At 30.3% G+C, this 24,417-nt stretch overlaps 1 protein-coding gene across 1 annotated transcript in view; it reads right to left on the reverse strand.

Annotated features, from left to right (window-relative positions):
- Nucleotides 1-24,417, reverse strand: part of LOC147074930 (alkaline phosphatase-like) — a 97,169-nt gene that overhangs the window by 14,019 nt on the left and 58,733 nt on the right. The window contains exons 9-10 of the mRNA XM_085942948.1: nt 21,831-22,076; nt 4,856-4,989 (exon numbers count right to left, since the gene is read on the reverse strand). Of these exons, the coding sequence (XP_085799074.1) occupies nt 4,856-4,989; nt 21,831-22,076 (380 nt within the window). The remainder of the gene's footprint in view (nt 1-4,855; nt 4,990-21,830; nt 22,077-24,417) is intronic.

Consider the following 24,417-nt stretch of genomic DNA (forward strand, 5'->3'; position numbering starts at 1 on the left):
TTTAGTAGTCGTACTTAAATAGTCATGTCGGGATGAAATATAATTTATTTATCCTGGTCATAGTCCGACAAAATGATTCACAATGACATTTATCAATCGGGTTATACAATTGGCATTATTCATTGAGACTGAAAATATGCTTGTAAAATTTTTACTAAAAACTGTTATTGTGTTGATAGTCATTTGAATGCGAAGAAGAAAATCATATTGGTAATACTTTAATTTTAATATGAGTTAACATAATATTAAATTCATATGCACCCATTCGTAAAGTTCTTGTTAGTAGTTTGTTCTTTTTTATATTTTTTTTTATCAATAATACCTGTTTCAATTATTTTTTTCTGCATAATATCCACGTCGGAGTATAACATAATATCATTGTATTCCCTCAGCGAATAGCTATCATAATAGATTTTAACGATCGTCGCTGAAGTTCTATTCAGGATACGAGGAGAGACAAGACTACAGCTATTACTATTTCCTGCATATAAAAATACACATATCAATAAAAAAAACGACAACAACAACCTGTGACGCATTGTGTCAAGCCTGAGACTCAAACCGGAACACTCCCACTTACAATTAAGCGCATAACAATGACACTCTATTGTTTGCCATCGGTCTCTCAATATAGAAACTGTGGTATTGAACATACCGAGCTTTTTACTTGTAAGGTTGCAATATTATTTATCTATTTGAATTCATATAAAGGTTTTACAGAATGGTAACTCTCCGATATTTTCAACGTAGTTACATAGTATTATTTATTATACAGAATGTTAAAAATAACAATCAAAGTGAAAGTTATAGTAATATATAATATATCGAAATAAATTAAAACTAACGATCTCAGTCGATAATGAGGTACTTGTCACTCGAACTTATCATGTTATATTGTATTAGATAAAATGTGTAGTCGTTATCAAACCTTTCAATCGAGCAGTTCAAAGCAATACTATCATGTACTATTAAAATACATATGAAATAATATTAAAATATTTCTGTGTTTATTAAATCAAATATGTATCCATATAATATTAAACTTACTAGTCGGAGATTATACCAAATTAAATTTGAAAACAACCACATAAATGCTGATCCCGACGGAGAGTGATAAACAACTACCAAGTCTCAGCAATATATAATTATAAAAGTTTTACAACAAATATATTAAATTAATATTTAATGTACAATACAATAGTGTAATAAATACATAAGTAATAGTATTATATAAAATTGTTGTTTTTATTTAATAAAATGCATTTTTTTTATAGTACTTATTCCACTTTAATTAATATATTAGGACCGGTTTTGTCCGCCTCAGTGGGACATTTTCAACCGGTCCTAATATATTAATTAAAATGGAATAAGTACTATAAAAAAAATGCGTTTTATTAAATAAAAACAACAATACAATGCAGTTCCACCATGAATTGACAGTTAACAAAATAAAAGATATTATATACAATACTAATTAATGTAATATTTACGCGGATCAGCACATACCGTTATGGATATATAGTTTCAAGAAAGTAAGCGAATAATAATCATAAAATGATCTATGTAGGTACACTTCGACGTAAGCTGTCACAATATCACACACTATTGGAGGTTAGTCACCAAGGCGATCTTCACTCTATTATCAGCTACTTACAACAGTTAAGTAGGTATAGTGGACCTACACTCTTATATACCTTGTCGGTTCGTGCGGCGTCGTTCACTGTTTACCGTTGAACTTTCCTTAGATAACGAGAAAGTAATATTCTAATTGTACCCTTTCTTTGAGTTACTGTAGTTTTCTGGATTTAATAATACGCAAAACTTTTCGGTCCTTTCCCATTTGTTTGAGTACGTCAACATATTATGTCACCTTGTTAGTCCAATAAATTTTAAGGATACGTCTATATATGTAGTTACCAGTGGCAAAGGGTGACTTTTGTAATGAGGTAGGCTGTGTAGATCTGATAAAAAGAACACACTTGTCAGGTATACTTACGAGAAATAATAAGATAATACGATATTACTACTAATGAATAGGGACATACTAATGACAACGACACATTAATTTAATGAAACTTCAAAAACTCATTGAATACATAAAATTAAGCGATCAGTTTAAATTACGTATTTTTTCAAAACAAGTACCTATACAAAGTTCTTTTTATTTTTAAAAACAGTCATTAATATTTGTAAACACAATAGAAACTATTTTATCTAATTATTAACTATTTTCTCACTCTCGTTCGACCTAAAACGGTTTTAGGCTCTGCAATCAGAGCTTACCTTAGTTCATACAATTTGATAGACTGTGCGGGGCTACGTGACGTAAAGTCCATATTAAAAAAATGAGAATTATTTGAAACATAATCCGACCTTTATTTACATCTACACAGATGGCGCGCTGTGGTATATTTTTTAAATCCTTTGCAGATGGTTCTGTAGTTATCTGTGTAATACATTCCTACATATACGGAATCTCTCATTGGCAATCAAGTGATTATATAAATAAGTCAATATGCATTTTAAAAATATTTTCTTAAGAAGGTAAGCTTAAAATAATCGCCTAGTATTGAGTCTTCGCCACTGGTAGTTACATTTCGGAAACCTACACTCTCCTCAACATCTTGTATTTTAGCGTCAGCTATTGGTAGAACATAAAATCTACCAATACCCAGTCTTAAAGACGTGTTTAAGCTCCTTAAAACTTCTTCCATTTTTTTGGTATATATTTACCCAAAGTCCTTATTTAAAATTTCTTAAGATGGTATATTTTTACTGTACCTAACATTTAATAGGCATTATAACTTTACAAAACTTATCACTTTAAATACAAGAAAACAAAGATTGAAGATTATTTAAGAGTTTCAGAAGAAAAGTCTTGAATCAAACATAGTATATCTCCATTTATTTACTCGAGATTATGGAATCAATATTTTATTTAGATAATTATAACACAGTTGCTTTATCTACTATATCAAACTAATAAAATGAAATCTCTAATTGTGATAAATTTACTATGAATTTTTATATTTTCTACTTTGATACTTTTATTTTATCGCCTATTCCGGGATTCCGGGATCTAAATTGAGAATAATAATCTCAAAATTAAAGGTTTTGTTTTGCTATCCCTAATTGGAAGTATTAAATGAATTGTTTTCTGTAGAGTAAGCACTATATTTTATGAAAGAGATAGGGAAAATTGGAAAGAAGTTATTTAATTATTAGCCTTTTTGTGATTGTTATTTTCCCGAATATCTCCCCTGACGCTGGCACCGTTTTTTGTTCCGTTATGCTGCGTTGTTTTTTTTTATTTTTATTTATTGTTTTTGGTAAATTGATAAGAAAACGGACTCAACTTTGCGATTTGAATGGAGACGTTTAGCCTGACAGGGACTACAAATGAAGAAGTTAAGTGGTTCTTGTTCTTTCTTCTTGATTGTTCCGCCGGTTTATTATTTGGATGACGGAAAGAAAATTTAGAACCATATTTCAGAAAATAAATAGTCCGGACATCCCCGCAAAGAACTGAAGAACTTTATTTTGAAAAATAAAATAATAATAGTTTATTATTATTCAGCAAAATTAAAAATCAGTGTACACTAATATGTAGATTCTAAACCTACATTCATGAACAACTTTTTTATATTAAAATATGAATTAAAAACAGAGTTAAAAGTGGAACCAGAACTGAACTCTAAAATCATGAATATCCCTTTAGTTGTTTTGGATCCGGAATCTGAACCCAACTGGATTCCAAATCTTGAGTAGGTAGGTATACCAAACCGGAACCCCGTAAAATAACGAGGAACACCCTTATCATAATTTTGGTCTTGATTTACTCATTTTACACATTCCTATATAATTTTTTACAAAACTTATTATTAATGTGATTGAATACCTACAAATTGTAGAATCTATATTATGATCTATCTCGTAATAATATTGAAAAATAGTAAAACATTTCGTTTTTTTAATTAAAACTTAATAACAAAATTCCAGGACGATAGCTATCAAATAAATGTTGGTATTTGAGTTTTAAAAGATATAAAACCGAACTCCGCAAACGAACTTTATTATTTTTTCTACTGAAACTGAACCCGGAATCCAACTTTTATATAATTGTGGATTTTTTATAACTCTGATTAAGCTTGTTAGAATGGACTTGCTATTTGATTGTTCCTTATAAATCGCATATCATTTAAAACTATATTTGTGCGAAACTCAAGGATATTTCTTTTCCATCTATATGTGACATGCCTCGTGTAAAAGAACCGTACTTATTTCATGTAAATCAGCAATCATTGTATGACGTAATTGTTTTTTGTCGATTTAAAAATAAATGTTATATTCTTTGTATAATATAATATTAGTAAGTATAGGCTATTTTTTATATTACATAATAATATCTTCGTATATCGGTTCACAGTTTAAATATGACGTCATAAGTAAATCTTTACTTTTCAGCATTTTTATTTATGTTATCATTTGAAACAATATTTTGTAATTCATAAATATATTCGTACAAGACTAACTAGTTTAAATAATTATGTTATGTCATCGTTTGAAAAGCTTACAGCCCTCTGTGTTGTAGAAGTACTTACATTTATTATGTCGTGCTATTTATAATGATCTTATGTTATTATTTCTATAGAACGTAGTGTAGTTTACTAATATAAATAATTAAAATAGTGTTTTATAAATCATTTTTTTATATTATTTCTTACATGTAAACGTTACTTGATTGTTTATAAATGATTCTTCAGAACAAGTGGATAAATAACCGCAAATGGTAATAATTATTGCAAGGAGTGACAAAATACATGTACCAAAAAAATACAATCATAATATTAATTACCTGTGGTATCTGTGTGTAGTTATCAGGCTGTTCACACCTGGCTGCCTGGTCTCCTAAGCAGGCAATGTAAGCGATTGCATGAGGGATGTAGCTTTGCTCGAAGGTTCCAGAAAACAGAACTGTAGCGAGAGGTCCTGCAAAAAAGAAAATGCTTCAATTACTTAATAGTACATGTGATGTTAATTGTGTCATAATGATGCCCCGTCTTTTCTCGTTACACGATGCAAATGTGTATTGATAATATCATTCAGTATCTACGGCTAGCACATAAGACAGAAGTAAATCTTTTTGTCATGCCTCCCATTCTCGGATACGTAGATTGAAAGTACCAACCATAGGAAACTTTATATATATAAACATATATTTTTTCAAAATCAAATTTTCATATATTTTTCAACATTTTATTCGAATAAAAAAAATTCAAGCATTTTTCATAAAAATCGATGTTTTTTTTTTAAATGAAACAGTCAAAAATCTTTTCAACACATTAGAGAAAACCTAATAAACAAAATTTTATTAATAAACAAAAAATAATATGTATCAAATAATTCACGTGTTATTTTTCAATGTGTGATTAGACCCAGAGTATGGGCATAATAGGTTAAGCAAGTGACCAACACTCATTTCTCGTAAAAATAAATTCTGTTAAGTAACATCTTCGTGAGGCGACCTAGAGATTCACATAGGATTGTAAAGCCAATTTAAAAAATGGGCACCTTTAACAAATTCACAATTTATAACGTTTTTTAAAATTATAATTAAGTTTATCTTTGACTTTAAAAAAATATTATCTTTTTTGGTTATTTATTAATTAAAACACTTCAATGTGTAATTTATTTTTAGAAATGTCTTCAGTTGTAGGCTTCGTATTTTTCCACTAGGTGCCTCTGGTAGATTATTTATTCACCTTAATGTGTATACTTTCATATTTTTTTCCGGTCAATATAATAAATACTTATAAACATATTATATAATACTTATTCAAATATATGAACTTATTTTTGTCCAAAAAAGTGATAAAGATAAAATAAAAATATATAATAATACAAAACATTGTGATTTACAAGTACTTATTAATGACCGTGACTTAACAGTTTCGTGTAAATAAACTACCTCCAGTATTGCGTAGAGTAAAATAAATATATCATTCTCTCTTTTCCTCGACTGAAATGTCAATCCCTTAAAATGTCCATTGGGGATTATTCTACCAAGTGATTCATATTGTCAGAGCAGTGGCCCAGATTAATTGTGATTGTACTGTACAATGAAAATTATATGTAGGTCCTATTTTAGCTATGAGATTCATATTTTTCCTGTTACTTAGGTGACCTTGAAATTTACAGTAACTTGAATGGACTCACAATATTTATTACCCACTGTGGCATTCATATTAGTAAAGTAATCTTTTATTAATGATATTAAAACTCATTTGGTGCTAACACCGCGACTGGCGCGTTTGGAGCAGTTGACCATTAAATACAATTAACATGTTATTTAAATGTGATAATTAAAAGATCAGCAGTGATTATGTTAACAGCAGAAGTATGCTAAAAACAATTTACATGAATAATTATTAATAGTCAAAACATACGAGACATCTAGAAAATGGGCTCATTGTCATTTTTCGCGTAGTTAAGGGATGCGAGAAGTCTAGGTCTGTTACGAAAGAATGCATGCTTTCAAGAACTGTCCTCACCCTCTAACTCAAGGTTCTTATTGATTTAGCGTTAGTGAGTTAAAATGTTAAATCACTTTATATTCATTTTTTGGTGTAACTGTATTTTATTTTAAAGGCATGTTTAAATACAAATAAATTAAAATTATTAAATCAAAACATTTAAAATATAAACAATCAACGCCCACCTGTCAGCGGGCCGCGGTAAAATCATCAAACGTTGACCGGTCCGCGGTGATAAAAAAAGTTGGGGATCACTGCACAGATACAGTGTATCTGACACCTAAATGTACCCAACAGAACGCGACATGACATTTTTGAGAGTAAAATTTACAAAACAAGGCTTAAATCCAGGAAACGCTTTATATTTATAATCATGCTTTTGACTCTAATTTCTAAAAGCGTCAAAGAATTGGAATGGCCACCAAACCACACCGGTTCTTAATCGGGCGTATCACGGGACCCCACGTTTAGATGTAAAGCATCAGATTTTTTTTGTCTGAAAATATCTCAGGAGCAGTTACCCAGAACTTGGGTCGTCATATACTCAAGTGTATTTTGACTTAATTTACGTGACTTTAAGTTAGAAGAGTTAATCGGAGAGAGGGTCATATTATAGAGACAAAATTTAAAAAATAACAAATGCTTTTACAATCTAAGTAAAGAGATATTCACATTGGCAGTATGACGTCACAAATATTCTATATGCGATAAAAATTGCCTTTGCGGTGACCAGGTCGGATGGTCTAATGAACTTGACAGCTGGTTGAACAAACTTGAACAGTTCTTTTCTTTTCGTACCACGTTTTAAGACATTTCCAGAGGATGTGATTTGCATCCTGTATTTCTCCACTACATAGACATACCTATATAGCGGTAGTGTGGTAAGCGGAATATCTCACGCCTGGAGCCAGTATCGAGTAGGTAGTAAATAATAATATGGAAAGCACTTCATAGATTTATTACGTACTATTATAATAGTAAGGTGCACTTGAGGAAATATGGTGAAATTGGGAATATTAGATGACCACTTCTGCAATGTAATGTAGAGAACACATTATACATCACAAAAGTACTTAAAATACAATATATCCAAGTTTATTCACGCTGAAGAAAATAGTGTAACATTTTCTAACTTCAAAAGCGATATTAATTTAAAATCCAATACGATAATATTACAAAAAAATTATATTATTTAACATATATACCTATAAATGAAGTTTTGAGAACGTCTTGATAACAATAAAAACGGAATGATAATAAAATCGACAAATACTAAGCGTTATTTTGACGACGCTTTAAAACCTTTTTTTAATACTCAAAGCCTCAAATACATATTTGATAGGGTGAATAGAAAAGCATGTATGTAAACTGCTGTATGTCGTGTTATTTTTAAATATAATATAAGAAACCTTTTTATAAAAAACAACGATAAAAAGAGTTAAACGAACGAATATCCACAAATTTTAAAAATACTTACAAAACTACTACATAATACCTAATATACTTTTGACTTAATCAATTAAACAGACAAGTATCCACATGGTAGAAGACCATTATAACAATTTTTAAATATACTTAGTACATATTAATTCATAATTTTTGGGTGTTTGACATTGATAGCTGTTTCAGGCTACAAACTAGTAAGTATACACAATGTAACAGATGATAGGTCATAAATAAATTGTAGAATGGACAAAATAATTTTAATTAGGACACATTATAATTTTTAAATCTCGACGTGATTATTAATATTTTATTTTATTGTTGTTCAAGTCAGTTTTTGTTACAATATCCAACCATTTTTTATCTACTGTTAGTAAAATGATACATTAAAAAAAATCTTGACCAAAAAAACTTAATTAAAACAAGTTTTAAAAAAAAATAGCATCACAACGGGATTACAGCGACGGAAAACATTTTACTGATTAATTTAATATGTTCAATTATCGTAGAATTATTTTATTCTTTTGCCTTTTTCAAATAAAGTTGCTTCAAAATTTATTACTCATTATAACTGGACTACTGTATTTTACCACGTTTTTATAAGCTCGTATTCTTGTTTGTCCGGTACAGATTTTTTCTTGTGTGTCCAGTACATTTTTTTTATTGTTTGTACAAGATTTGTATTGGATGATTGAAGATTTTTAACTAACTTCCCGACTAGCTAGACATTTGAAACTTTTAGAATATATCAAAACATGACAAAAATGCATTCTTTTAATACTTTTAGCTATTTTTAAGCAGAATTGAATTCATTTTCAGTTAATTCTGTTTTGTATGGAAAGTTATTATTGTCGGTTGCTAAGGGGGTCCTATCAACTAAATTATTATTATATACGTGCGTTACTATGGAAATCAATATGATAGGTCAAAATGATATTTCAATAGTCTATAATATTTATTCAGTATTTCTATCAAGTATAATTAAAAGTTTTTATCAATACATAGAATTGTCAAGTTTATATGATTCAATAGAAAATTTAGAAACGTGGTATATAAAAAGTTCTTTTTATCTTGTAACTATTTTTACTTACATTGCATGTCTTCTCTTAATACCTAATATATAAAATAATGATTTTAGTATTAGTTTTATTGTTCATTTTCTTATAGATACTATCTATTTTTTTCTCTTTTAATATTTTTTTAATAGCATTCTCACTGTATTTTTTATAACTTTACTGTATTTACTGTTTGATTTATTTCTGATTTCTGTGTCTACCTATTATGCACTAATACCATCAATAATTATTCGTTTATTTCATATCGCATGCTAATGATATTATATTCTTCTGGATCCTGTTGGTTTATCCAAATAAGTAAGTAGTAAAAAAAAATATCACAAAATTTATTGAAACAAGCTTGAACTATATTGACCATAGTAATTATTATGTTATCATCATATGAGGGCATTTATTAATTTTGTGTATTGCATCAGAATCGACTTAACTCTGTTTAAGATTTTGGCATTTTTATTTACTTATATATTATATAATAATAAATGATATAATGTATTAGCATCGTTTCACCACTAGTTTACCTAATCTTAAATGTCTGGAGTACATAAAAAATAAGCCTGTTGATATTTTAATACACATAATATATTTGAAGTTTGGTTGTTGTAAGGTTAGGTTATCCAAATAACTCACTATCAATCTATATTATTATATAATATACTACGCCGCTTGATATTTTAAGATTTAGTTAGTATGTAGAGTCTGTCTTCTATAAGCTGGTGTGCAGTTTCTTCCCGCTTCAGCATTCAAGACTGCATTTCCTCTCATTCCCTCCCATTGAAAACTTGCAACAGTTGAACGCGATGGCACAATACTTTCCGTCCGCAAACGACGTGACATGAACGCCAGCTTATAAGATACAGACTCTAGGTAACTACTTGGGGTCCATATTTTCACACAATATGAACAAAACTTAAAAAAATACGTACGTTATATTCTACTCATATTCAATATAACTTCATACAATATAATAATGATTTATAACTTGTAAAACCCACCAAAATCATGTGAAAAAATTATGATTTAAAATGTAATGAGTTTCAATAATCTATTACGTAGGTATCTAAATAACATGATATAAATTAAGCGCGTTATGTCCAAATTTATATTTGTTAATATTGATTGCCACAAATAATGCCATAAATTAATATTGATTTACACCCACGGTTACCGCGCGGCTTAAGCATTGGACTATAACGCCGTGGGTCCCAGGTTCGAATCCTGGGTCTGGCAAGTACACATATTGTTTTTCAATTTTTGTCTGTCAGGGTATGGACCTAATAGATTGAGCAAGTGGCTGACATCCATTTCTTGTAAAATCAAAATCTATTAATACAAACCTCTATCTGCTCTGTGGAGGCCCATAATATCATATTATGATCCTATTAGGATCGGACATGGTCGAAAGAAGAAAATATTGTTTGCAATTAAGGGTGTGTTGTTAAATAATAAAACTAAGCATATTTATAGTATTTGAAAATGCAATATACGAGTAGTAGAAAAAAGACAAAAATATTAAAATCAATATCTACATAACATAATAATTAATATGTTTTACACACAAAAATATTTTTTAATATAATTATTGGAAAACATAGCTAACACCGTATTTTAAAATATACTCGGAAAAATATACTATGTATTTAGTTATTGCCAAATTTAAATTCGAAATCGTCGGTTTAATATTTAGGAAATACTGCCTCGAGTAACGATAAACCGCATTGTATTCTAGTGTGAATATATTTTTTAATCAGTCGGTGTGTATGAAACCACCGTTCAATACAGTAATTGTCTAATGGGGCAATGTGTTTTGGATCCCATTTTATTATCAATAATAAAAATCCTATAAATTTTGATATCACCAAATAAAATAAAATACAATGGCTGAAAATATTAATGAATTCAAAACAGATTCTTTTCTCAGTTTAAGTTCAGTCTCGCAGTATAAATTCCTCATTAAAAAAATCACACAAGCAATCATAGATTGCACCCCAAAAAAAGGGAATAATCCCCAATTTCGCCATAGCAATCCAGTAGAATGGTGGGATTCAGAGTGTGATAAGGTAAAGAGAAAAAGAAAAGCTGCCTTAAAAAAATGGGAATTTACCTTAGATTTTAAAGACTTAATTGAATACAAAAAGAATGCTGCCATAGCTAAAAAAACTTTTAAAAAGAAAAAGAGTGACTGCTTTCGAAAATTTGCAGAGACCATCAATTTTAGCACAGACCTTAAGTATACATGGGAAAAAGCAAAAATTTTTAAAAACAAATGGATAAAAATTAGACCCGATAGTATTGAACAAAATATGCAAAATAAAGAGAAAATTGAAGCTGCTCTTGAAAGACTATGCCCACCGTGGGTTCCAAGTAACCCTAACATTTTCCCTGTTACCAAAAATAACACGCTATTCGACACTCACTTTAGTTTCATAGAATTCAGCATAGCATTAAATTCTCGTCAACATAATTCCGCACCTGGAACGGACGGGATAACGTATGAAGTCATTAATATGCTTCCCACTCCAATAAAACATATATTCCTTGACATTTTTAACCTCATGTTTCATAGCATGGAATTCCCTGACGAATGGAAAAGCATATTTATACATTTTATTAATAAACCTAATTCGGATAGCTTAAGACCTATTGCACTGACCTCATGTGTCTGCAAAATCTTAGAAATCATGGTCGCAAATAGATTTCGCTGGTGGCTGGAAAGAGAAAAAATTATCCCAGATACACAAACCGGATTCAGGAAAGGTTTTTCCTGTGCGGATAACCTAACAAATGTTGCAATGTATATTGAAGAATCTTTTAATGAAAAAAAACATACGCTAGGTATTTTTTTGGACGTGATTGGAGCCTTCAATAACGTTCAATCAGATATTCTCGTTGAAATATTGGCACAAATAGGGTGCCCCTTTAAACTCGTTAAATTCTGTTTTTTTTCTTGTCTACGAGAGATTAATCTATACTAATTCAAACATAGATCTCCCGAGAACACTGTATAAAGGCGTTCCTCAAGGAGGAATTTTAAGTCCGCTGTTTTACATTATATACGTTAGCCACATTGTTCGCAATATACCGAAAGCTATAACAGTCTCCCAATTTGCAGACGATATATCTTTGTTCCTTAAAACTAAAGACCCCAATCAGGATAAAAATATAATGGAATGTGCACTAGAAACAATTATAAATAATCTATTCAAACTGGGTTTGGATCTATCTCCGGAGAAAACGGTATTCGTACATTTCAACAAAAACAAAATACTGCCGGGAGAATTTCAAATTAAATTGAATGATATGATGATTAAATCAACTGAATCAGCCAAATTTCTAGGTATTTATTTTGACTTCAAGCTTTCTTTTGATAAACATGTCAATTACATTGCCCAGAAAGTCAATAGAGCCACCAACATTATAAAGTTCCTCAGAGGTACTTGGTGGGGATCACACCCTTCCACTCTAATAACTTTCTATAAAAGCTACATCAGATCCATAATGGACTATGGAAGCTATATTTACTTCCCAAAAAATAAAGGAGCAAAGCTACAGTTAGAACGACTACAGAACCAAGCTATCAGATTGGCTCTTGGCCTAAGAAAAAGTACACCTACTAACATACTACTTGCCGAAGCCAAGATAACATTACTAGAAGAAAGATCTAAATTTCTATGTAAAAACTTCTTGGTAAAATGTATGTCAAACCGTACTTCTAATACGAGATACAATGTCAACAGATTTCTACAAACAACTATAACGCGAGATCGTACTCCGAAGAGATTTCAAATTTTAAAAGAAAGTATCCAAGCTGTAAATTGTATTGATCATCTGATTTTAAAAAGAGACTTCTACAACTTTTTTAATCATACATATGAGGATATTATATATAACGTTTTAACTAATACAAAAATAGGAATGGAGCTATCGCACTCCGACTCTCCCGACTTATTATTCAAGTCCAAATTTAGCAATCAAAATGTAGTCCAAATTTTTACGGATGGAAGCAAAATTCCCGATTCACCTTCAGTAGGTGTAGCAGTGTTCTTCCCCCAATCCAACACGTCGGTTGCCAAAAGTGTCCACAGATTCACTTCCATCTATACAGCAGAGTGCTTAGCCTTATACGAAGCCACTAAAATTGCACTTAATTACAAAAATAAAAATATCAACATTTTCACTGACTCCTTAAGTCTGATTCACTCGCTCGAAAATCCAAATTTCAGCATCAAAACTAATGACTACATTCTTAATATTAGAACCAACATTTCCAAATTTAGCAATAGTAACGAACACGGTACAAATATACAGATATACTGGATTCCAGCACATAAAGGAATTAATGGCAATGAAATTGCGGATCAATTGGCAAAAAAATCTGTAAAATACCCATCAGAAAATATAAGAATTCCATACACAGATTTTAAAGCCCAGTTTAAACAAACAATGAGCGAAAATAACGGTAAATATTTAGAAAATCTTGGGAAAGAAAAGGGAACACACTACTATCAAAACTTTTATAGTAGATCTCCTAAAACTTGGTTTAGTAAACATTGTAAAATAAAGCGAGATGTAATAGTGACAATAGCTAGAAGCAGGTCAGGGCATTACAGTCTCAACGAATCATTGTACAAAATTAAAGTGGTAGATAGCCCTCAGTGTCAGTGTGGACATCCCACTCAAGATCTTAACCACATTGTCTGGCAATGTGATGCCTATGACCAGGAGAGAGAAGTGTTATTGAATAAGTTGGGGAAATGCAGGTTATACCCTCCTTTTACGATTAATTCGTTCCTGGCAAAACCAAATATTTCAGTTATGAAAATTGTACATGAATTTCTCCAAAAATGTAACGTAAATGTCTAGTGTATAGTGTAACAAAAATGTAATTCTGTATCATTAACAATGTAACTATTTATGCCTGTCGTTAAAAAAAAAATGTATGTATACTTTTGTAAACCATTGTAAAGCAGAATAGCCTTCCATTCAGAGAAGAGCTCAATTGCTTCCAAATAAAGAAAAAAAAAAAAAAAAAAAAAATATTGGAAAACATAGCTAACACCGTATTTTAAAATATACTCGGAAAAATATACTATGTATTTAGTTATTGCCAAATTTAAATTCGAAATCGTCGGTTTAATATTTAGGAAATACTGCCTCGAGTAACGATAAACCGCATTGTATTCTAGTGTGAATATATTTTTTAATCAGTCGGTGTGTATGAAACCACCGTTCAATACAGTAATTGTCTAATGGGGCAATGTGTTTTGGATCCCATTTTATTATCAATAATAAAAATCCTATAAATTTTGATATCACCAAATAAAACGCGTGCTAATACGAATTTAATACGCGGCGTTGGGATCCGAGTCGTCAAAAACTATACAGAGATATAATGTTTGGCGCAGAATTAAAATCGACCCATTTTCCACCAATGATGCGTGATTTTATTGGCCGACTTATCTTTTATTGCATACAACGAGTGAGACTGAGTGCTATCTTGCGGTAAGCTTTATATAATTTTTTACTATCATTATTAATTTCTGAACTAAACCCACTGTAAAGCTTGGTGGTATCTATTTCTCTGTTTTCTGCAAGATTCTTACACTGGCATATCCTGCTGGATATCAATAATGTAGTAGTATTAATAGATACTGCTGTAGGTATCTCTATTAATACCGTCCAACCTTTGACTTAGGTCTTCTAATTTGACTTTTATTGATGACCATCGTCACACATCTATGAACATCCTTTATTGACTAAACTATGTAAAGCTTTTATATAGTAGAAGAAGTTGGTGAATTTTTACATACGTGACGATTTTACAATAACATAAGTATCATGTCTTATTAAACTACATAATAATTTTTCACTACTAGAAAAAGTCTTTTTGAAAAAATACAATACCTAGCAAGTTTGAATATGGAAAGTACTTCTGGAAATGGGAGTTCCATCACACCTTACCTGTCTTATCAAAAACTTATATAACAATAGCCATACAAAGGTAAGAGTAAATAGTGCGTTTTCTGAGAGTTTCCGAACCGAGAAGGGAGTTCGTCAGGGATGTGTTTTATCTCCCCAGTTATTCAATATATATTGAGAGCATATAACGCGAAGAGCCCTAGATCATTGGCAAGGCGGAATAACAATTCGTGGCCAGAAAATAAACAACTTAAGATTTGCAGATGATACCACACTAATCGCTGCTGATGAAAGAGAACTCACAGAGTTGCTACACCGGGTAGAGGAAGAGAGTCGCAAATACGGCCTCCTTATTAATAGGAATAAGACCAAGTTAATGGTTGTTGATCGGGCCAACACCAAATACACTCCAAAACCTCGAAACAGTCGACAAGTTTGTATATCTGGGATCGACCATCAGTGGAAAGCGCGGATGCGAAGAGGAAATAAGAAGGTGCACACAGATTGCAAAAAATGCGATGACACACCTTACCACTATATGGAAGGATCGGGGAATTTCGATTGCCACAAAAATGATGCTTGTGCAAACATTAGTGTTCTCGATATTTCTATACGGAGTCGAATCGTGGACCCTGAAGGCAAGAGATCGGAAGGAAATTGATGCATTTGAGATATGGTGTTGGCGCCGAATGCTTTGCATTTCTTGGACAGAGCACAGGACGAACCAGACAATCATCCAGAGACTGAAGATAAAGGAACGGCTCTCGACGATATGTCTGAGAAGAATTCTGCAGTTTTTTGGACATATTATCAGGCGCGGACCGGACAACCTGGAGAGACTGGTAGTTTTGGGTAGCTTTCAGGGAAGGCGAAGCAGAGGAAGAGCGTCTGCGTGATAGAGCGACCAAGTGAAAGAGCTGACTGGGGGCACCATCCATTCTGCCCTGAGAGAAGCGGAAGATCGAGAAGGATGGAAAGTCTTGGTCGCTCAAAGGATGGCGAAATTTAAATGTGGTCACGATCCTCAGTCATGAGTGCACGACCAAGAAGAGAGAGAAAGTTTAAACTTGTGTCCCCCTCCGGGATTCGCAACCATGTGCTTTGACCACTAAGCTATACATATCCTATCTAATTGCGACGAATTTAACAAGTGGTTTTTACAATAATCCGAAGAGCTTTCTAAATCGCTTTACTTATTGACAACTGGTTTTTATATTCAAAATCAAAGAATTATAATTGCCTTAATTACTAAACGGTATCAGGATTACTCCAAATTATTTGTTATACCGTACTTGCACTTTCGAATAATTTATTTTATTTTATGAATAATTCACAAGACGGGAATACAGAGAGGCTGAGTGTGGCCAACTGGAGAGAGAGAGGTAGGGATACAGATTCATGGAAGACGGTTGTGCATTCGGCCATGAAACTAAATGATCTGTAATGCTAGTTTAACTGAATAATTAATTAATCGATTATTACCAACTTTACGAATTTAATCAAATTATCAAAGTAATAACTGAAATAATTATATATTGTAGTACAAAACTCAAGAGCGATGATATCATTTTACGAGTTGTGTTTAAAAACTAATAAACTATCTACTAATTTAAAAAAAAATCCGACGGTAGGTACATAATAATTAAATTGAAATTTTATCCGTATTTTTTTCACCTTTCCGTTATATTTTAAATATTTCGGAAAAAAAACCAAGGAATAATTTTAAAATCTGTAATCCTGTGCCAATTGGTTGATGTCAGGATTTAGGGCGGATTAGGCCTTGAAAATTTGTCACGGCATTCGGCTTGGTAAACTTGTCAGAAGGCTTTAAAGGTATTAGATTATACTGTTAATTTTGGTGTGACGTGGGAGAGTATTTCTCAAAATAAGGTGCGACATAGAAATCATTTTGTAATTATCTTGAAAAAATATATCAATTACATATTTCTAAAAAATATTGACATAATATAATAATAAGGCCAGCAGCTCGATTTATAAAGCTCTTTTCCGAAATGCGATACATGTAGTGTCGAACCTTGATAGGTTCATGATTTTTCAAGGATTTTTATAATATGTATATTTTTAATATGATTCAAATTATGCTAATAAATATGCTTATTTTATTGTAAGATGATAAGCACAACATGAGAGATTGCCAATGCGTCGTTTGAGAAAATTCTTCGCGCGTTTCTAATTTTTAGCTCGTGAAAACTATTATTACACTTGAACCAAGAGTTAAAGAATGTAATCTTTGCCCCACTTTAAGGGGGGACATGCTCAGCATAGGTCAATATGGAGCTTTTGTTCTATTTTCAAAGCATGATACTGGACATATCTTAAACGTTGTAGATAATTTATTTACATAATTTTGAAGCCTTATTATCCTTAATATTTATTTTAAACATTTGATGACTGCATAAAGTATTTTTATTACATAAAATAGTATTCTTTTAAACCTCTCGCTCTAATGTTTTAGAATATAGTCATATTTCGGTACATAACTGTGCAGTGGTGTTAAAATTTTTTACATTTATTAATTTTTAAACGCATTTATAAAACCATTAGTATAATTTATGATGAGATAATTTTAGTAAAATATTTACGATAAAAAATTATATTGATAATCTCTGTGATCCCAAATTTGACAAGAATTAGGCATTTTATTATTAAAAAAATCGGCAAGATTAACACATTTGAAGATAAATCTAAAGATACTCATTATAAGCTATGTCTTTGACCATTCAAGTGTGATAAACATCCTACGAATAATGATTGCTTTATAATAATTATTGACCTAAGAACAAGGTAGTGTTTTTTTTTAAATACGCCATTTAATTTGATGGTCAAAGACATAGCTTATAATGAGTATCTTTAGAATTATCTTCAAATGTGTTAATCTTGCCCATTTTTTGAATAATAAAATCCCTAATTGTTATTAAATTTGGGATCACAGAGATTATCAATATAATTTTTTATCGTTAATATTTTACAAAAACAATCTCGTCATAAATAATACTAATGATTTTATAAATGCGTTTAAAAATTAATAAATGTAAAAAATCTTAACACCGCTGCACAGTTATGTACCGAAATATGACTATATTCTAAAACATTAGAGCGAGAGGTTTAAAAAAATACTATTTTATGTGATAAATATACGCTATGCAGTCATCAAATGTTTTAAATAAATATAAAGGATAATAAGGCTATACAATTATACAAATAGATTATCTACAACGTTTAAGGTATGTCCAGGATCATGCTTTGAAAATAGAAAAAATACTCCATTTTGACCCACGCTGAGCACGTCCGCCCTTAACAATACTGTCAGGTGAGTCCACAATCTAGATATATACTCATAGTTTCATTAACGAAACTTGTATTATGTACACTTATTCTAATGAAGTTTTATTGTAACCCGCCGCTCGAAATGGAAAATTTTACGAACCGGAGCGCTTGATAGTTTTACAAAAATATCAACATAGTTATTTAATTTTATTTGTATTTTATAAAAATAAGCTTGTTAGATTTATCGTTATATGGCCTATCTATCTCAAATGGTCAATTTATTTTTCCCACAAGACGGAGCAATAATTTTGAGCATTTTATGAACTGGAACGGCGCTCCGGTGTGCTCCGGTCTGTTTCGAGCTCTGAACCCCCGTCATGGAAAATACCATGTAAAATGATGATTATTATTATTATGCAGATCCATGATATTAATATGTAAATCTTCATAATTCAGTATGCATATTTTGAAATTAATAATTTTATTATCCAAGCAAGTCACTCGTACAATATAAGTATATTACTTTAAGATTTTTTTATTAATAATTGTATTCCTACCTATAATAAAAACATTACGAAAGAATAAAAGTATCCCATTCTTTAGAATTTAGTTTATTATCTAAGGACTCCGATTTTTTTCCAAAAACACATGTGATTAGTTCGAGTATATCTCCACACATGACATGATAAACTAAAAAAATACCCTGATGGTAGCATATATCTAATATAATGGCATTAAGATGGCATAAGAAGAAGAAGAATTGTAGTATTAAGAAAAAAAATACCGAAACCTGTTCATACAAGTTTTATCAATATAATCATTATTATCGATAAATTTATACCCTCATACCATCTGGTATCTGTAATATTTTCATAAAAATATAATATTATACCCAAAAACTTTTGATAGGCTCTGATATCGCAGACTATTTGAATATATGCCAGAAAAATACGCAAAGAAGCCTTTTTTACATCGTAATTAATTGCGATCTTGACAAGGTAACATTTCTAAGCTTTCCTCTTGGAAGCTCTGTCACGTAAAAGTTTTCAATATTTCAAATGGGTCTCAGGGAAGAAATATACTGGAGCACTAGTTTTTTCTTGCGGCAAAGAAATTATTTGAATTGCGCAATAATAATGATTGTGTAATTATATTTTCATTCAATCTATAACTATATTAAATAAATAAACCTAGCTTTTCTCTTGAGTTTAATTACACAGTACATTTTTTTCAATAAATTTAATGAAAATTTTCAATTTATTATTTATGTTTTCAGATTATTTTTCAATACAATTTATATACGGTAGGTGTGTACGTTTTATATTAGAAATAAAGCTTGTTGAATACTTTTTTTAAAATTTACTTCCTGTGAATAAATTATTATATCATAATATATTTTTCAATTAAGAAAGACGTGCAAAAAATCTTTCTTCAGTACCCTTTTCTTTTTTTTCTATTGGCTCTACAATCCCATAATATTTTTTCAACGTTTTCTACTATAAATGTTTCTAAAGATTTTTCAAGTTATGTTTTATGTATATTATTATAGTTGGATTATGGATTGTTGTAATGTTTTCTCAATTATTTTTCTATAGTATGGATGTATATAAGCTAAACCAAAAGATGCCACAAAGAAATGGGACTTTCAAGATGTGGCTGTACAGAAATATCCTCAAAAATCTTCCTAGATGATAATTAAAGTTATATAAAAAGGTTTTTTATATGACGTATACAAAAAACAGGCTTATCCTTCATAATAATTTAAAACACCTACAAAGCTTGCTTATTTAACATATTTTACATCCTACGTATATCCATTTTTTTATAAATTATATAGATTCAAGCTTCACTGATAGTCATATCTATGTGACAGCGCGATCACACGTCTTGATATTAAGAGTCACTTAATTAATCTTACTTTAACCTTTTGAGCATTCTTTCCGTTTTTTATACATCTGCATCACTTTTACTTCTCTACCAACATACATTCTCCTCTTTTTTCCATTACAATACTACTAATTTTATCTATATTTTAACCAAAATAATTTAACTTGCATTATTTTCATAATACTTACCAAATTAAAATTAAAAAATCTATTTTTATAATCAACCCATGTACACATGTTATGGACCGCATAACATTTTATTGATACGCTCTATCCAGTGGTCTCACATCTTTAAATACGCAATAATAGTAGGTATCTATATTGTAGACTTTGAGAATATGTGGTTCATATAGCGCATAGCACCACAATTCTATTGCGTTCCAAATATCCTGGTCGTATTATCTGTAGGTCTATCAATTCGCTGTCAATAGCATGCGATTTAATACCGGTAGATTTTTTCTTTGGGTCTACGGACTACGTGAAGTAAAAGGTCTATGCTAACAATTCACAAACGATTCACGAGCTGAAAGATAACATTTGATCAGTTGTCCCAAAAATAATGCCATAAGTTTAGAACACTATAACATTACTTAAAATATTGCTAAACAAATAGTATCATGTCAGAAGAGCAGCGTAGGAGGGTATTTTTCTAATGACATGTGCTATATAATATATTGAAGTGCTAAATTTTATTAACCCTTTCTATTACAATGTTAACACATTTTTGTTATATAGCGTCATATTGAATTACCGCACAAGTTTCACGATATTACACTATTTTAAAATGAAAATATGGTAATGTTGGTAGATGGATAAAAAAAAATTGTGTTCGTTCTTTATTATTTACGATTTGTTTTGTCGACAATAATTCTAAAAATAGCTAAAATATATTATAATGGATGAAGTGTATATTGAATGGATTATAAAATACTCGTATATAAGAAGCATTGTAGTATAACTTGATATCACAGATTGGGAAAGATTAAAAAAAAAAAAAAAATTATTTGAAAATTTATAGAAATTTTTCGTATACTATTAGATAAAATATTAGAATATAATTTCATACAACTATCTACTTTAACAATATATAAAAAAATGCTTTATTATTTTGAAATGTAGTGTACAAATATAACATGTTTATAATTTATAGACTTGATTCAAAACATATGGACTTTGTCATGTATAAAATAAATACCTAGAAAAAACACGTGACGTTAAAGTCGTGACAAAGTGTGATGTTGACTTAAAATTGTCTTAAGTGTAATTACTTTGATATGAAAAACTTAAAATTTCAAGCCAATTTTCAATGAAAAATATGGAATTAGGTTCGTTTATTATATTATACTGTAGGTACGAGTACACAAAATATTCTTTTGATAATAATATGTAGAATCAATATCCAAATTAAAAAAATAAATAATAGTAGTCTTAATAATGGTTTAACAATCGAAATAGCTATCGAATTAAAAAATACCTTTATATAAATAAATTAAATAAAAGAATTTATTAAATATACCTATATAATATATTTTATTAATAAAAAATATTATTTTGCATAATGGTTGCTAAGACTATAAAAGGTACCCCATTTTTAATCGTTTCTATGTATTATTACATCTGTATAAAAACCAATAATCATAGAATTTTTTTTACGAAAGTAAACAAGAACCTTATGATTTATAGCTTACCCATAGCATACACAGGCACATCCTCGGCTCCATGAGTAGCCCATTGTCTTGGTGCTGCAGCAGCATGTATTCTATTTCTGTCTGTATCTGGTTGACTTCCTGAGGAACTGGCCCCAGATGAACCATTTTCAGCCGCTGCTTTTTCAGCTTCTGATTGACCAGCTCGAGCTCCGTGTCCTGGTCCACTGCCGTAGAGTACTGTGCTGTATGGCAAGCCGTCTACATCTGATGATTTTGCATCACTCCCTGTAAATTTGACACTATTTAGCATATTGTATATTATAACATAGTATTTATTTTACGAACAGTTCAGTAATTATGTCACCATATTATGTTTATAGAATTTAATATTATAATGTTGTGATTAATATTGTTTGGGCCAATTATGGTAGTGTTAATCCCATACAAATTTCCAACCCACTTTCCCTAATGATTATTGTCATCCAGGCATTTTATTTAATTAACGGATGACTGCACAACCGTGTTTGCAAAAGTTTAGTTGTCTTCAGACCATCAAAGCGTCAAGATTTAACTCAAAGCGTCATCAAAGAAGTAGTTCAATTAAGATTTATGGTTTGACTAATGCCGCGTCAATCACCGTAATTCATAAACAACCATAAACTCATTACCCACCCATCCGTTGGTTACAGTGTAACCGGGAGAGTGATCTTACTTGTTGTGTGAGTGCGGGAATACGGAGTCAGCCTAGCGCGCCCGCCAAATCAACATTAAAGGTTAGTGCCTGGATTGAATCCCGTATACCCCACCCATCATCCAAAGTATACCCTTTATACAGTATACTGAAAGCGGCGCCAATATAATTAAATACACTATTATTTTTAATCCGATTAACAACTGACGAACAAGAGGCGAACAATGTGTGGGTTTTATTTAATTGAATAAATAAATCAATGTAGCTGATTCATATTAAGAGATCTAGTTAATTTGTAGGAATGGGTGTACGAAGTAAAGTTAAACAATATTTATAATTAATTTTTCTTAAGTCGCCAGTGATGAATCTATTAAAAATTACTTAAATTTAAAAACGATGCGTTTGTATTTATTTTGTATTTACGAGAAACTTATTTGACAAAATAAATAATAAATTAGTAGAAACACTGCAGAATTTGTATAAAAGGAATGTATTTGGGCGAATAATTTTAATTAAACACAAAACCATCTTTGTGTATTGTATATAAAATAAAAATAATAAATCGATTGAGTGCATGGATTCATTTCGAAAATTTAAATTTGATTATTATTTTTTATCCTAGGTGGATACAAAATTAATCAGTGCATCTGTTCTCTACGCTACTAAACGTGGTACTGTATACATAATAATTAAAAATAAATTATGGATGAGGTTATACAGTAGAAGATTTTATTGTTCGGAACAATCTATATTGAACGTACATACTGTATGTTTTATCAATGTTATCAATATTCAATCACTAACATTATATCGGCCATCATAATATGCTATATTATTTTGTAAATATATTTTCTTGTAAAGTAATATTGGACTATCATTGATATAAATGTAAAAAGTTAATTGAATAGCAGTGAAAAAATTAACGTATTTACTTTGTATGTGGATAAAAAAAATAGCTGACGTTCACTAAAAGTTGAACGAAAACGGTGTTACAGTAAGTGCCATTGGTGAAAGCTATAAAAATTGACTGACACGCGAAATAAAAGAACTTAAAATTATTTAATAATATGTGGTTTCAGTAGCCTGGTACCACATCAAACAGTTCACTAAAAAAAAGGAAATCTATTATAAAATGACATAAAATAGTTTAAAATGGGGCCAACTTTACTCAGCTCCTAGATATTACTCAGTCGATGATATTTCTAGAAGGTATCTAATAATAAAACCATAATATGTGGATTGTATATAATTATATTATATAATATATTACAGTGGCTAAGAGTGCATGTATGCTGTAGAGATTTGACATACATAGTCTACAATTAATTTTGACAGACATATTTATTTATTTTCATTAAACTAATAATATAAATTGTAGATGGTAGAGATTAGTATTTAAAGATCGTTAAAGTCAATCATTAATTGGCGCACTAAGTCAAATGATAAAATTTTTGCCTACCTATATATTCATTATAATATTTGTGTATAAAACTTGCGGGCTAAGGTTGTTTACCAGACTTTTTTGTGCACTTGAACTTTTTACGCTGAAATAAATACACAAATCAAACTTTTCAAAAGCCACCGAAAGCTACGCGGATATTTTAAAATTTGAAACACTTGTGAATAAATGGAACAGCCACTTGAATAAATTTCCATATCAGAGGAGAAAAAGCGTTGAGTAAGGGTAACGCAAATTTATTTTGTATTATCTCGTTTCAGTAATCTACTTTTCAGGTATATAATCAAACTATAATAATTGGTATATTAAGTATATATTTTGGTACACACGTTGCCTTATTTGAAAGAACTGCCATCTTTAAAACCATTAACTTCGGGTTGGATCCCGCAGTTGGTTAAAAAAATCACATGTTTTTTTTAATGTATTTTTTTTTCTTTAATGCTATGAAAAACCTCAAAGATATATACATCAATAAA

The sequence above is a fragment of the Rhyacophila brunnea genome, unplaced genomic scaffold (genome assembly GCF_057557595.1).
Source record: "Rhyacophila brunnea isolate RB1 unplaced genomic scaffold, BYU_Rbru_1.0 scaffold_15, whole genome shotgun sequence".
NCBI lineage: Eukaryota > Metazoa > Arthropoda > Insecta > Trichoptera > Rhyacophilidae > Rhyacophila > Rhyacophila brunnea.